General features: G+C 41.3%; 2 protein-coding genes across 5 annotated transcripts; both read right to left on the bottom strand.

The window, feature by feature from the left end:
• Nucleotides 1–1,121: 1,121 nt before the first annotated feature.
• LOC116198580 (OVARIAN TUMOR DOMAIN-containing deubiquitinating enzyme 6) lies at nt 1,122–6,356 on the bottom strand. 4 transcript variants are annotated; one of them, XM_031528765.1, is made up of 10 exons: nt 6,079–6,352; nt 5,806–5,848; nt 4,847–5,718; nt 4,333–4,494; nt 3,825–3,902; nt 3,034–3,112; nt 2,792–2,937; nt 2,338–2,403; nt 2,071–2,245; nt 1,122–1,570 (listed from the first exon to the last, which is right to left on the bottom strand). In XM_031528765.1, exons 3-10 carry the CDS (start codon nt 5,525–5,527, stop codon nt 1,356–1,358), a joined length of 1,602 nt encoding a protein of 533 aa, XP_031384625.1. In that variant the 5' UTR covers nt 5,528–5,718; nt 5,806–5,848; nt 6,079–6,352; the 3' UTR covers nt 1,122–1,355. The 4 variants fall into 4 exon arrangements, with proteins under 4 accessions (XP_031384625.1, XP_031384626.1, XP_031384624.1 ...); XM_031528766.1 differs by having other exon boundaries at nt 6,143–6,352; XM_031528764.1 differs by having other exon boundaries at nt 4,847–5,848; nt 6,143–6,352.
• A 2,555-nt stretch (nt 6,357–8,911) lies between these two features.
• On the bottom strand, nt 8,912–9,937 carry LOC116199285 (casparian strip membrane protein 3-like). Its single transcript, XM_031529591.1, has 3 exons — nt 9,662–9,937; nt 9,430–9,553; nt 8,912–9,302 (listed from the first exon to the last, which is right to left on the bottom strand). Exons 1-3 carry the CDS (start codon nt 9,883–9,885, stop codon nt 9,087–9,089), a joined length of 564 nt encoding a protein of 187 aa, XP_031385451.1. The 5' UTR covers nt 9,886–9,937; the 3' UTR covers nt 8,912–9,086.
• Nucleotides 9,938–12,474: the final 2,537 nt, after the last annotated feature.

The raw sequence follows: 12,474 nt of genomic DNA, 5'->3' as shown, positions 1-12,474 counted from the left end.
GAGAAGAGACGGGATGACGCGAGGTCGGACTCAGTAAAGCTCTTGGACCATCTCGCGAACCATTCTCTCGGCCTGGGGGCAGGACTCCCGATAGTAATCGTACTCGAGGCCGCCTCTGTCAGTGGGGTCATCATCGGAGGGTTCGGATCGCATCAGGAATCAGGCGGCAATGATATAGGCATCGATGTCCCAAGAAGGCTTGAACCTTGCGATTTGGTTCGAGTTCGGCAATTTGGGGTCCATGGTGGCGGCGTAGACGAAGAGCATGAAAGCGAAGAACCTCATCTGCTTCCATAGATCCATCTTCTCCGGGAAAGAGAGGGAGTTCTTCGCTGGGGAAATGGATTCTGTTTCTCGAGAAATGAGGGAGGGGACTGGGGGAAGGAGTTGAAGGTGGGGGAAGAGGGTGAAGTCACGTAGAATGACGGAAATGCCCTTTCAAAGTCGGTTGAGAGTCCTGTTATGGTATGGACTTCCATCTGTCTCATACTCATTATTATCATAAGGGGGATGGAGTGCTAAACCATAGCCCATTACGTGTGCGTGTATATTATTGATGGAACTGAAAAATGGGGTGATGGGCATCTGACCCGATACGACCATAGGAGAACTGGTTAGTGTTTGTACGCATAATTTTAATCAGGTCTGCTGGCCCGTTTGATGACGTCAGGCCGACTGATATATGTTGATGCAACCGATTATGTCAATACCGAAACGGGCTATCAGTATTTGGGGTTTGGATCTTTAATTTGGCTGAAGAAACACTGTTAACAATCCATGTGTAGACCTTGATCAATCTGATCACAACTGGCCCCCATTCGAATTATTACTGTTGTAACACATGCGATTCCCAGACGCAATTCGTATTATCAGTAACTGTAATACACTGCTATCGCACGGCGTGATGATCTTACATGCGATCTGATCGACAATATTCTCACTGCCGTGTCGATGATAGCCATGGTGGCACGGAATCTGCAATACTTGATACTTTACTATTGCTTCCGGATGCCGAAAGACGGTCCGAGCTAATATTTAAATTTCCCACCCCAATCCCTCGACGCACAGCAAAGAGGTCAGATCCTCACTTCCCTCTTAAGCCGATAAACAAACCAAGCCTAGAAAAGTAAATGCTGACAGAAGATTTATATTCAAAGCTGATGTTCCATTCATTTATTGACGGCATCAAATCAACAACCTAATATAGGTGTCGACAACAAGAAGGTGGGTCGTTTAGTAAGGGTTACGACTACCACTGTTGAGAGGACGAGAACATTGAGAGGCCGAGAGCATTTCTTAAACTACCCCGATCTTCAATTCTTCTTTCTTTTTTTTTTTTTCCCCCTTCGGACATCTCATTCTGTTGCTTTGCCCTTGCGCCTATTGCTAGTTTCTAAGAGATAGCAAACCATGGAGTCGACATCTTCTCCAAATATACTGTATGCCTCGATCGCCTGTAGGTAGCTGAATCCCATCGAAAGAACAATCCGCATGCTGCTGCTGCTGAGAACGGACTCCTGAACCCCGTGCCCAGTCGCAACATCTGTCTTCGTATCGCTGCCTGATGCTCCTGACCAAGACAGTGATATTAGATTGACAAAAAAAGAAACGAAGCAAAAGACAGCGGATTGTTTTGAGGAGATCAAAGAGAAGATCCATAAAACAAGATGGGCTTCGCAGGCATTTTTCCTGTCCCTCTTTTCTATTCTGCTATGTTCAGTCTGAATCATCGGGAATGCCAACAACTCATCAGTATAAAGCAATCCATGGTCTCACTTTGCCAAAAGTTGCATTCATGAAAACTGATGAGCAAGGAGGCTGCAAAACTAGTTTGCTTTGCATGCTCTGGTTCACCGAAAAACAAATGTAAGAACACTGAAATATTATTTGCATCTGAAGGAGCATCCTGTTCTGATCATACACAATAAATCTGAAAACCAGCATCAATTCTGTTCAACTCCATCAAACCGGACTGATTCATTAACAGCTTTCATATCATAATTTGGTGCATATCTACTAGGAGAGAAATCAAGTGCTGACCAAAGAAAATGAGGAGCAGAAGATACTCACTCTCCCCGGATGATGATGGTTCAGCACCAGAGGTAGAAGAATCTCCACAAGCAAGTTGCTTTTTCAACTTGTCATGGGCAAGATACTCAGCTCGAGAAGCTTCCATAACCATACGTTCAATTTCCTTCTCAGTTAGCTCAATGTCCGAGTAAAATTGCCCCTCTGCTAAAAGAGCCTGCCAAGAAATGCCATATGAAATGTAAATATTCATAGAAATATGTTAAGCATAAGATCAATCCATATATGGTCAGAATTCAAGTCACTTACATTATCAATCTGTTGATCTTGCTGAGCCTTGATAGCAGCCTTGACTTGGTCCTTGTCTACATTCGCCTGTCCAAAGTGCCACCATAGTCAGTGGGGAATCATCATTCAGATTTAGCTTGCATAGCAAGATGAATTGAAAAAAAGAAGGCAGATACAGTTTCCCATGTGGCTAAGAAAAGAAAACATGTCCTGCAGCAGACAATAACGCCCACAAGAAGCAGAAATTGGAGGAACATGTAACCAAACATAGCAGCCTAAGACAATAGAACCTGTTGCATGAAATGCTAAATTTCTACACCACACTAAAACCTCAAAGCCCAAGAGTAAAGCTAGTTAACCCTCTGCCCAACCACCCCCCACCCCAACCAAAAAAAAAAAAAAAGAAGCTAATTAACCATGACAACACTGGCTAGTCCAAAAAGTGAGACAAAAACAACATATAACAATAGCGTACCCCACGGAGTGAGCTGAACCCGAGTCCTGCTCCAATTGTTGGGCGACGAGGATTGACCAAGGAGTTATAATGATTCCCGTGGTGGTAACTTAGCCTTATGGGTGGAGTGTCTGTATGATAATTCCCTTGAAATGTGTTGATAGGTTCTGCATTTGTATTTCATCAATAGAAGAGACATGCATTATAAAGATTGAAGTCCTTACATGGTAAAGGACAAATATTCTCACTCAATTAGACAATACCTGTGCTGTAGGAATAAATATGGATGAGACGGTTGTACATTTCAGACATGGCTTGGATCTCGACATTGTTTCCATATACCTAAAGCCAAGAATATAAGTACAGGAAAAGGATAATATCTTTAACTATACAAAACAATAATATATGATACAGGTTTCAATGAAAATCACTTATATTGTTTTCAATACACTGATAATCAAATCTTTATGGAGAAAGATCTACATATATACGTCTGTATCTGCATGTGTTACATGATAATTGTTAAATCATCATTTCTTGTGAAGCTGAATCAACCATAGTCAACAGGCCAACAATATCAAAAGGGAGCTCATACTAGCAAAACATCAGGATCAACATGCCCTACATATTTGTTCTCTCCATGGTAAATAACTAACAAAACAATTACATGCTTTCCACATTGTCCCTTATTTCAGGACCATTCATCAAGTTTTCATTTTAAACTTGTTTTCTATGAAATGAAATCTGCACAATTAACCATACTTCCAGGTTTTAGTTGCTTCTAATAAATTTTATCAGCTAAACGTCCAGGAAGCCAAAAGTAAATAGAACATAGAATGAATCTCTCTCAATTTGGAGTGAAGTCATCTCTTCTCCCATCAACCTAACTCTAAACCCCAAGAAACGGCCTATTCCCGTCCTACCTAGAACCCATCACATATACTACTAGCTAAGATGCAATAAAGAAATTTAAAATCAGGTGCTATAATTGATAAGAAACATAGGGAAGGGGCTCATTTTTCTATGCCAAGCAAGAAGAAAAAGCATCACAAACCTTGTCCCTTCTCTTCCGTTTACAATATGACACAAAACCTTCTGTGATGAATTGGGAGAAGTGATCCCTGTTCCGTTCCTATATGAAAAGAAATACAGTATTAGTCCCACCGTTTTGCCAATGTTATACTAAAAAAAAGGTAAAAGACAGATGGAATGAAAGCAAATTTCGATGCAAAATAGACAGGACAGTAATATTATGAGAATAAGTACTCATGATTAAGTATTAGTTCAAAAATGTAAAGGGAGAACAAGCACCACCACATTCCCCTATATATTGAGCAAAATTTTTTCCACATGTTCTACAGTACTAATTTTCACTCAGGACCATATAGTACTCAAGAATAAGCTAAACTCTCCAGAAATCACGTGAAACCCTCCCAACAAAAAAAGGAGTGGAAAAAATTCCCTCCCAGTAAAGACTTGTCTACATGGGACCCTGACTAATCTCATGTTTAAACATTCTTTCGCTTTCCAGGGTCAAACAGATACGTAAGAAAATTGTATACCATGTAATCAATACACATTTGTCTGACATCATCATACAATTCGGAATCCCCGTATACTTGATCTGCCACAGCTCGGAAGAGACAGTTTCCATCCTCCAACATTTTCTTGACCTCTAGACCCTTTGCACGCCTTATGTCAATCTCAAATTGACGCTCTCTTTCCTGTAATACATGCAGAGCTCCACACAATCAAATTATAGTGTGGAATGGTGTTACTGAAAGTCTGAAACCGAAATCCATCTCTATAACACAAATGATTGCGGAAGTACGGGAAAGGGAAATTTTATAAATATAATAATCTAAGACAAGGTGATGGTCACGATCCCTACGAAGTGTTTATCACAAACAGAATTGCAAAATGATTAGAAAAAAATGACAACACATGTTTCTCTCTTACTAGACAGAGTCATAAAAAGATTTCCAGAAAATTGAATGGCTATAATACCTTACACTGAATAGGGATCATAGAATGCAATGACAAATTATTCAGCTCATACTCTAACAGGCAACTCACCAGATCATCATAGGAGATAAAGCCAGGACTCTGCTCATCTGCACTATTGTAGCCCTCACTTTCACCATGAGATCTTGGAGAAGAGGGCCGTGATGCAGTAGGCGAAGTACGAGTTGAAACAACAGGCCAGGCAACTGCCCTTCTAGCTGAAGCAACTCGGGCAGAATTTGGACTTCCCAAAGGAGATCTCCTAAGATTAGAGTTAGTGGATAAGGGCTTGGGTGGCGGGACTGGAGGTGGGGGTGGATGCAGATTGCCGCCAAGATTTTGTGTGTGACTACTACTAGTGCCTTCATTCTCACCTCTGCCCAAAACCTTCAACTCGCCAAACCCATTCAAGAACTCATCTGCATTTGTAGTCTCATCGCCAGCAGTGAATTCACCGTCAACAATTTCATTACTGACACTCTCATTTAGATCACTAGACATGCCTTCCAACAAATGATCATCGCCTTTCAAATTCTTGTTTTCTGCACTGCCAGAAAAGTCTTCACCCACAAGAACCTGGTCATGTACATCCTCTTGATTTTCCTCCTCTTTCACAGCTGAAGCAACCTGAGGTGTAGCAACGGACTGCTGCTCAGTTCTACCCACTGAAGAGTTACCGGACAGGGAAGAGGACCGGCTTGGGTTTGATGAAGAAGCACTGGAGGAACCGCGTGGAACCAAAACCCGAGTCATCGCTGCCGATCCTTATTGACAACTCAACTACACCAAAAACCTTTTTCTCAAGCCACCCCTTTCCTTAGAGAGCCAAAACCATGCTGAGGGGTTTGTCACGTGTTCTGACCTTGGGCGTGGTGACGCCAACTTTCCGGCTGAAGGATCTCTTCCTGCCCGACAGCACGTTACTCTGCTCCCTGCGAATCAATCTACGCATTCCCCTAAAAATTCTCATGAGAGCGAGACCCCTTACTTGTTATAACGACAAACACCAAGATGCAAGTTCTGGACTTTACCCAAAAATAATCCCAAAGAAACGACCTTGGAAAAACACCGAAGCTGCAAAGAAAGAAAAAGAATTCAATATCACTCAGCTCCTGCCAAAAAGTCCCACCATATCATGATCAGCCACACCCAACAACCCTAGCTCCGATTGTCAACTAAATCAAGAACAAGATACCTAGAAAGTTCCCAAATTCATCCAAATCTTTCATCAGCAAACCGAAACAAAGATTACTAGGAGGGAAGGATCGAACTGTAAACCCTAAATTCATGAATGAAGATTTCACCTGAAAAGGAGTGGGGATGATTCCAGAACCCTAGAGTTGACTCGGCCGAGTAAAGAACACTCACCTGAGCCACACCAGATCAATTGCGGGAACGTGGAGAAGATAAAAATTTACAGGTAAATTGTCTAGAGAGAGAGAGAGAGAGGAAATGAGGAGGGAAGAGAGAAGAGAGAGAGGGAGGGAGCTTAATGGAGAAGGAAAGGAAGACTGCTGCAAGAGGGTAGAGAGAGAGAGAGAGAGAAGCGGAGGATGCTTTTTAATGGTGGTGAAGAGGAGAGAGAGTGAAGAGAGAAAGAGAGAGATGGAGGGGGGGGGGGGGGGGGGAGGGGGTGACGTGGAATTTTAACTTTGAGCGGCGGCTCCCGCCGAGCGACACACACGTGGGGATTTGTCCGCGGGGGAATTGACACAGGAGAGTCTCGTGACGGGCGAACTCAATTGGGCCGTCAACGGGGCCCATTTCCTCCTGGATTGGGCTAATCTGGGCTGGACTGGACACAGCTAATTCGGCAGGGCAAAGGTTTAAGTTAGGTCCAGAGTCATCTAATTAGATAGTTTTTAGGATCATGGGACAAAAAGTATATCCACTTTATTTTAGACTTTTTTGAGTGAATCACTTGCACTGCATTTGGATATTCTTCAATAAGGGGTTCGGAGGCTTATGGAAGGCTAAACAGGGGAAGGTTTTATAAGATTACGAAATGGTTCCGAAACTCCTGTTTGGATAGAACTCATTATGGGATATGGAGGGATTTGATTGGATTTCTTTTGTTATTTTAGATTTGTTTTGGGATCGAATTGTTAAATTATTATTATTTTCAATAAAGAGACGTACAAAAACCTCATAAACCTCTCAATTTGGAGGGTTTGGAATAATTCCATTTGGAGGGATTTGGAGGTGTTTCAAGCCCCTCCAAAAACCCTAATAAAATTTTCTCAAACAAACCTATTGGAGGGATTTATAACACCTCCAAATCCCTCCCCCTTCAAAAAATCCCAAAAACTTCCTAACCCCACAATCCAAATATAGCGTTGGTTTCATACTTGGTAAAACCTAATGTCACCGTTCTATTCGATTTGCCCAACCAAAAAATTATTCCGGGGGCGTACGAGAAGATAAAAAAAAAAATTCAAGATTGTATAAAAAAAATTATATAAAAAATACGAAAATATCCTATGGTGTAGAGGGAATAGCACGCATAGAAATTCAAAATATAATTGATCTAATTCAAGTCGTAATCTATATGAGATTCCCAAAGTTATTAATCGAAGGGAGGATGTGAAGAATCGAAGAACTACAGGCGACCGTACAAAAAGAGCTAAATTCTATGAACCGAAAAGTCAACATGGCTATGTATTATTGTTTTTCTACGACAAACTTTTGTTCCTCCGTGCCCGGTCGGGCCTTATAACGCATGAGAACTGGTGCCTCCGTACCCGCATTCAATAGGCTTTTCTTGGGAAGGCGATCACACGTATAGGTGGCTTCCGAAGGTGTTTGAGATTGATCAAAGAAAGTATCAATCAAGGGGAAAGCTAAAGCAGGAATCTGGATTTTCGAGAATGATTAAACGAGTTGAGTTTGGTTGCCCATGGCTTTAGGCATGTATTGCTCTGTATTGATCATATAGAAAGCAATCTAATTATGGACGTGAAGGAAGTGCTGCATATGAGCAAGGGAGAAGGCGAAGATAGCCATTTCAATAACTCTGAATATGCTGCAAAAGATATGGCAGCTATGTCTTTTCAATATATGTATGTGTATAATGCACATTGAAGTAACGATTGCCGTTTGCTCCATGGCAGCAAAAGATAGAGCAGCTCTGGCGAAGCCGATCATAACAGCTAGGAGGAGGACAGTCGATTCCTTAATCGCAGAAGGTCTCATCCCTTGCAAGCTTCTGAATGTGGCAGACCTTGGGTGTTCCACAGGTCCGAACACGTTCACCTTTATGTCGACTCTTACCAGGAGCGTGGAGCTTAAATGCATAGAATTGAAGTTGGACATGCCCGAGTTCCAGTTTCAATTGAACAATCTTCCAGGGAACAATTTCAGCACACTGTCTGGGAAGCTGCCAGAGTTTCCGTAAGAGTTATGCAGATTTGTCATGCTTTTTCGTGAGAGCTCTGGCTGGCTTCGTTTCATCAGAGGCTGTTCCCGGAGAAATGCTTGCATCTCGCTTTAAGCGTTCTATCTTGGGTGGGTAACATTCAGCACCATTTTGGATTTGGAGAGATCGTGAACAAGCTCTACAATGAGAAGCTCGCTTATCTGATTGGTGAAGACCTGCGTAAGGGGCCCTCTAAGGGCACAAGCATTGTTCTTGTATTGAGGAAAACGCTAATGATCTATTTGTATTTCTCTTGGCTTTTTCACTAAGTAATGTCTTGAAGATTTAGCCCATGCTTGGTCAATCCAAACATTGCATATGAGTCTCTTGCTCTATCCGCCTATCTCGATTGTAAATAATAGTTTATATCTGGAAGCGATCGAGTTTATGGAATGACGAATATCTGTGCAGTTTAATTTGATAAGCAATTGTCAAAGTTGTCTGCAGTCACAAGCAAAACACCCGTAGATCATATTTAAAGATGCAAAAATAACAAATTAATAGGTCAATCCAAACATTGCATATGAGTCTCTTGCTCTATCCACCTCTCTCGATTGTAAATAATAGTTTATATCCAGGAGCGATCGAGTTTATGGAATGACGAATATCTGTGCTGTTTAATTTGATAAGCATCCGTCAAAGTTGACTGCAGTCCCAAGCAAAACACCCTTAGATCATATTTAGAGATGCAAAAATAACAAATTAATAGGGAAGCAAACCGGGCCAGCGAAGATTCACTTTTTTCGAACAATATTCAACTTAAGGGCCTTATGGTGATTCAACGGAGTTCCTTAGGGTCGATTTTATTTACCAAATTTTTTCTTTAGAAGTAAATGCAACGTTCTGACTTGCTGTCGTGGATTTGATGCATACATTTTTATGAAGAGACATGTCTCCTCAGGTCCTCTTGAGGGCAAAGGCAGACAAGACAACTATGAAGAGGAGGATGAGGGCCGCTGCAAAGGAAGCCACCACGGCCCCGCTGACTCGCTGGCAGAAGTCGTTGAACTGCTGGCAGATGGCCAGCCAGTTTGCATTCGTGTTCCCGTTGTGTGCCAGGTACACTATTGCTGCAGCAGAGGAGGCGGCAGCGGTCATGATGGCCATCATTACCTGCATTTTCAACCGTTACGATATTCAAGTTTTATGTAAGCAGAAGCGTGCTGTCTGAGGAGTACCTAAAGTTGGCCTGACAGTTAGATCAAATAACTTAATGCCCTGAGAGATTCCGATACTTTACAGCGTCAAAGATGAGGAGGAGGAGCCTTGGAGCAGTTGAGTGAGGCTGGATAACGCATACTATGGAGAAGGGCAAGGAGAGGATGAGGTAAGCACCCGCTGCTGCGTTCGCTATCACGAAGAATCTGCATCCAACACCGGCAAACAAGCACTCTCTAAAACATCAAACCGAGCAGACTCCAAATACAAAAACTTGTGTCAAGAGAGAAATTTGATCTTATATAAAGTGCTACGTGAAAGAAGGGAGATCGTCATAGCTGGCTTGGAACTGGAAGAACTGCGTGAAGAAAGGAAGTGTCTGGTCTGTCGTCCCCATAGTAGTCCCGGCGGCTAAGCTGGCCCCAATGGCACAGAGCCTGAGAATGAAATCGAATATTGCAATGCCCTTCTTCCATCCTCCTCCTTGTCGCGGGTACAAGGCAGCTTTTCTTCTAGCTTCGTCTCCGGAAATATCCATTCTATTTGCTGAATACAAAGTGCATATCTTGTTGGGCTTGTGTTGCCTTCGAGCCGGTGAGATGTCCGGTTGAGGGAGATCACATATATTTAGGGGACAGGAATGAGAATCTTTAGTAATGGATCAGTTCACACTTTCGGTTAAACCTTATTAAGTTAGGTGTGTTCGTACGAAAGTGCAGAGAGGAGTAGTTTGCTTTGCTCTTGCTCCACTCACAGGCACTGAAGGTGACAGAGACAAGGCCGATTCTTTACATCATTCGATTCGTATTAAACCGCCCCGTTAATGTTCTCCATTAAGGCCGATGGCGCTTCTGAGTTTGGGTTCTTGCATCTCATAACGCAGCATTAAAACAATCAGCAGAGAACGGAAACTCGGACTCATAAAACTTCCCGAACTTTGTAAAACTTACCAGATTCAGGATTTGTTCAAGCTGGACACAAATATGTAAGTCATGATCAACTCTAATAATTCACAAATTTACACAGCTGAATGGATAATATCCAGAGGCTTGCGCAGTTGTTACAGAAGAACTCAATCAGATTTTACCGCCAAGTCCAACCCGTCGAAAAGCCTTCAAAATACGCACTGCTCAAGCTCTCCCTTCTTTATTCTCGAGATTTATCTTATGATCTGTGTATCTAATAACCCAAAAGGGAAAGATTATTATCGATCTGAAGCTATTTCTGTAGATTAAAAAGTATTCTCAAGTGTACATTGACTTCATTGTGCAGTCATGTCGTAAATTAAGCGTTGCAGCAAATTCACCCTTACAAAAAAAGGGCATTGATCCACCGGGGGGAAAAAAGGCATTGGTATAAATTTTGCAGTTAGACCAACGGAAGGCCCAAGAGGGTTGGTGGCCTAAAACGAAACATTAAAATGAGACCTTCCATTTATTTAATCAGAATAATATATTACTATATGACTTATTTTTCTTGCTTTTCAGTATACGAAATAAGTAAATAAATTCTTTTTATCAATTTCTTCTATTATTTCTTTTTCAATTGATAATAGAATCAATCCATTTAATCTTTTTTTGGAATCATTGTTGATCTCTCATAATATTTTATTAATTTGAATATTGACAAACTTCTATCATTTGTATTGACATTTACAAGAATCTTTAACATTATTACACTATAGGTAAATACATAAGGTAAATCAACATTGCATTATATAAAATGATAAAAATACTAAAAGTAAATCTTATGAGATATGAGTGCTAAATAATGTGGTTGACAGGATGAGCAAAAAAAGTACTGCGATTGCCTGATTGGATAAGAATTAAATATAGAAAAATGCTAATTCCTCAATCAGAAATGCCTAAAATCCTCCTAATACTCACATTACATATGTAGGAGGCTCTTTATATGGGAAAACTACAATGGTGGTCCTAAAAATTTATCATTTTTTAAACATGAGTCCTATAAGTTTATGTTTGCAAAAAGTAGTCCTAAATCATTTTAAAAAGTGACAGATTTGGTCCATTCTGTAACCGATCATCAAAAAGTCACCGATCTGAACTTAACACCGTCAAAATTGCTCGAGTTGACCATTTATTACCCACGTGGCAATTTTTTTTAAAATATAAAAAAAAAATAGAGAATAAGAAACACAACCCAGCCCTTTCTTGGGTTAGGTTGTTGCTAGGGGCTGAGGCCTCGCCTGCGACCCCCACTCCCAGGGCTGAGGTCGCCGGCCGTCGGGGACCACACGCCCTCCTCTGATCGCCTCTCGGAGCTTCGTAGCTCCTATGATTTGCAGCAGCCGTCCGCTCTTCCTTCCTTCCCTCTCCCTATCGTCTCTCCGTTCGGGAAAGTCTGGTACCCACGAACCCCCAGAGCCTCCACCGATCTACCTCTTGATTCTTTGTTTTGCAAATCATTGCAGCTCTTCTCCGTTCTTAATCGAGTCTACAGCATTTAGATGAGATTGACATTTCTTGAAATAGAATTGAGAAATCTTGCTTGAAACATCGAAATTACACTTTTGGGTGGAAAAGATTCGATTTTTATTGAGGTAGATTCACTGGTTGAAACAATGGCTCAGCTCATCGTCGCCATCCTCTACAAAACTGAACGCTTGAGAAACATAGGAAAATCGAGTTAATTAGTGAAAGTGATAGACCATATGCTATTTATCTTAATCAACTGCCATGCAAAACAATCCTTCAACAAGTGCATATACGGTGAGAAATCTGAAGCCAAGAACCATAATTCCAGCGATTCAAAGTACAAAAGATAACAACCGACAAGAACCCTAATTCGGAGGAGAAGAGATGGGGGAGGGAATCAATCAACTTCAATTGAACTCCATTTCAATTTCAAGCTCAATTTTGCGATATTCGTATACAGGTTTTGAGGTTTTCTTTCTTTTCTTTTTTGTAATTTTAATATTTATTTTTGTTTTGTTTTCTCATTTAATTTTATGTATATTTTAAATTATTTCCAATAAAAAACCTCCACGTGGAAAAATAGCAGCTAACTAGGACGAGTTTAACAGCATTAATTCCAGATCGACACTTGGTGACGGCCAGTTATAATAAGGACTAAAACTGCCACATTTTTAAATAATTTAGGACTGATT

Source organism: Punica granatum, chromosome 3, assembly GCF_007655135.1.
Source record: "Punica granatum isolate Tunisia-2019 chromosome 3, ASM765513v2, whole genome shotgun sequence".
Taxonomy (NCBI): Eukaryota; Viridiplantae; Streptophyta; class Magnoliopsida; order Myrtales; family Lythraceae; genus Punica; species Punica granatum.
Note: the sequence above shows the minus strand (reverse complement) of the source record. Positions and strands in the feature narration are given on the sequence as shown.

What these genes read in the sequence shown, in the direction of transcription:
- LOC116198580 (XM_031528765.1), bottom strand. Translation starts at nt 5,527, where the DNA reads ATGACTCGGGTTTTGGTTCCACGCGGTTCCTCCAGTGCTTCTTCATCA. An exon ending in TTATCTCCTATGATGATCTG is followed by an intron (nt 4,495 to 4,846) that starts GTGAGTTGCCTG and finishes CATGTATTACAG; the next exon opens with GAAAGAGAGCGTCAATTTGA. An exon ending in GGTTCAGCTCACTCCGTGGG is followed by an intron (nt 2,404 to 2,791) that starts GTACGCTATTGT and finishes CACTTTGGACAG; the next exon opens with GCGAATGTAGACAAGGACCA.
- LOC116199285 (XM_031529591.1), bottom strand. Translation starts at nt 9,885, where the DNA reads ATGGATATTTCCGGAGACGAAGCTAGAAGAAAAGCTGCCTTGTACCCG. An exon ending in GACGATCTCCCTTCTTTCAC is followed by an intron (nt 9,554 to 9,661) that starts GTAGCACTTTAT and finishes TGTTGGATGCAG; the next exon opens with ATTCTTCGTGATAGCGAACG. An exon ending in TCCTCCTCATCTTTGACGCT is followed by an intron (nt 9,303 to 9,429) that starts GTAAAGTATCGG and finishes TTGAAAATGCAG; the next exon opens with GTAATGATGGCCATCATGAC.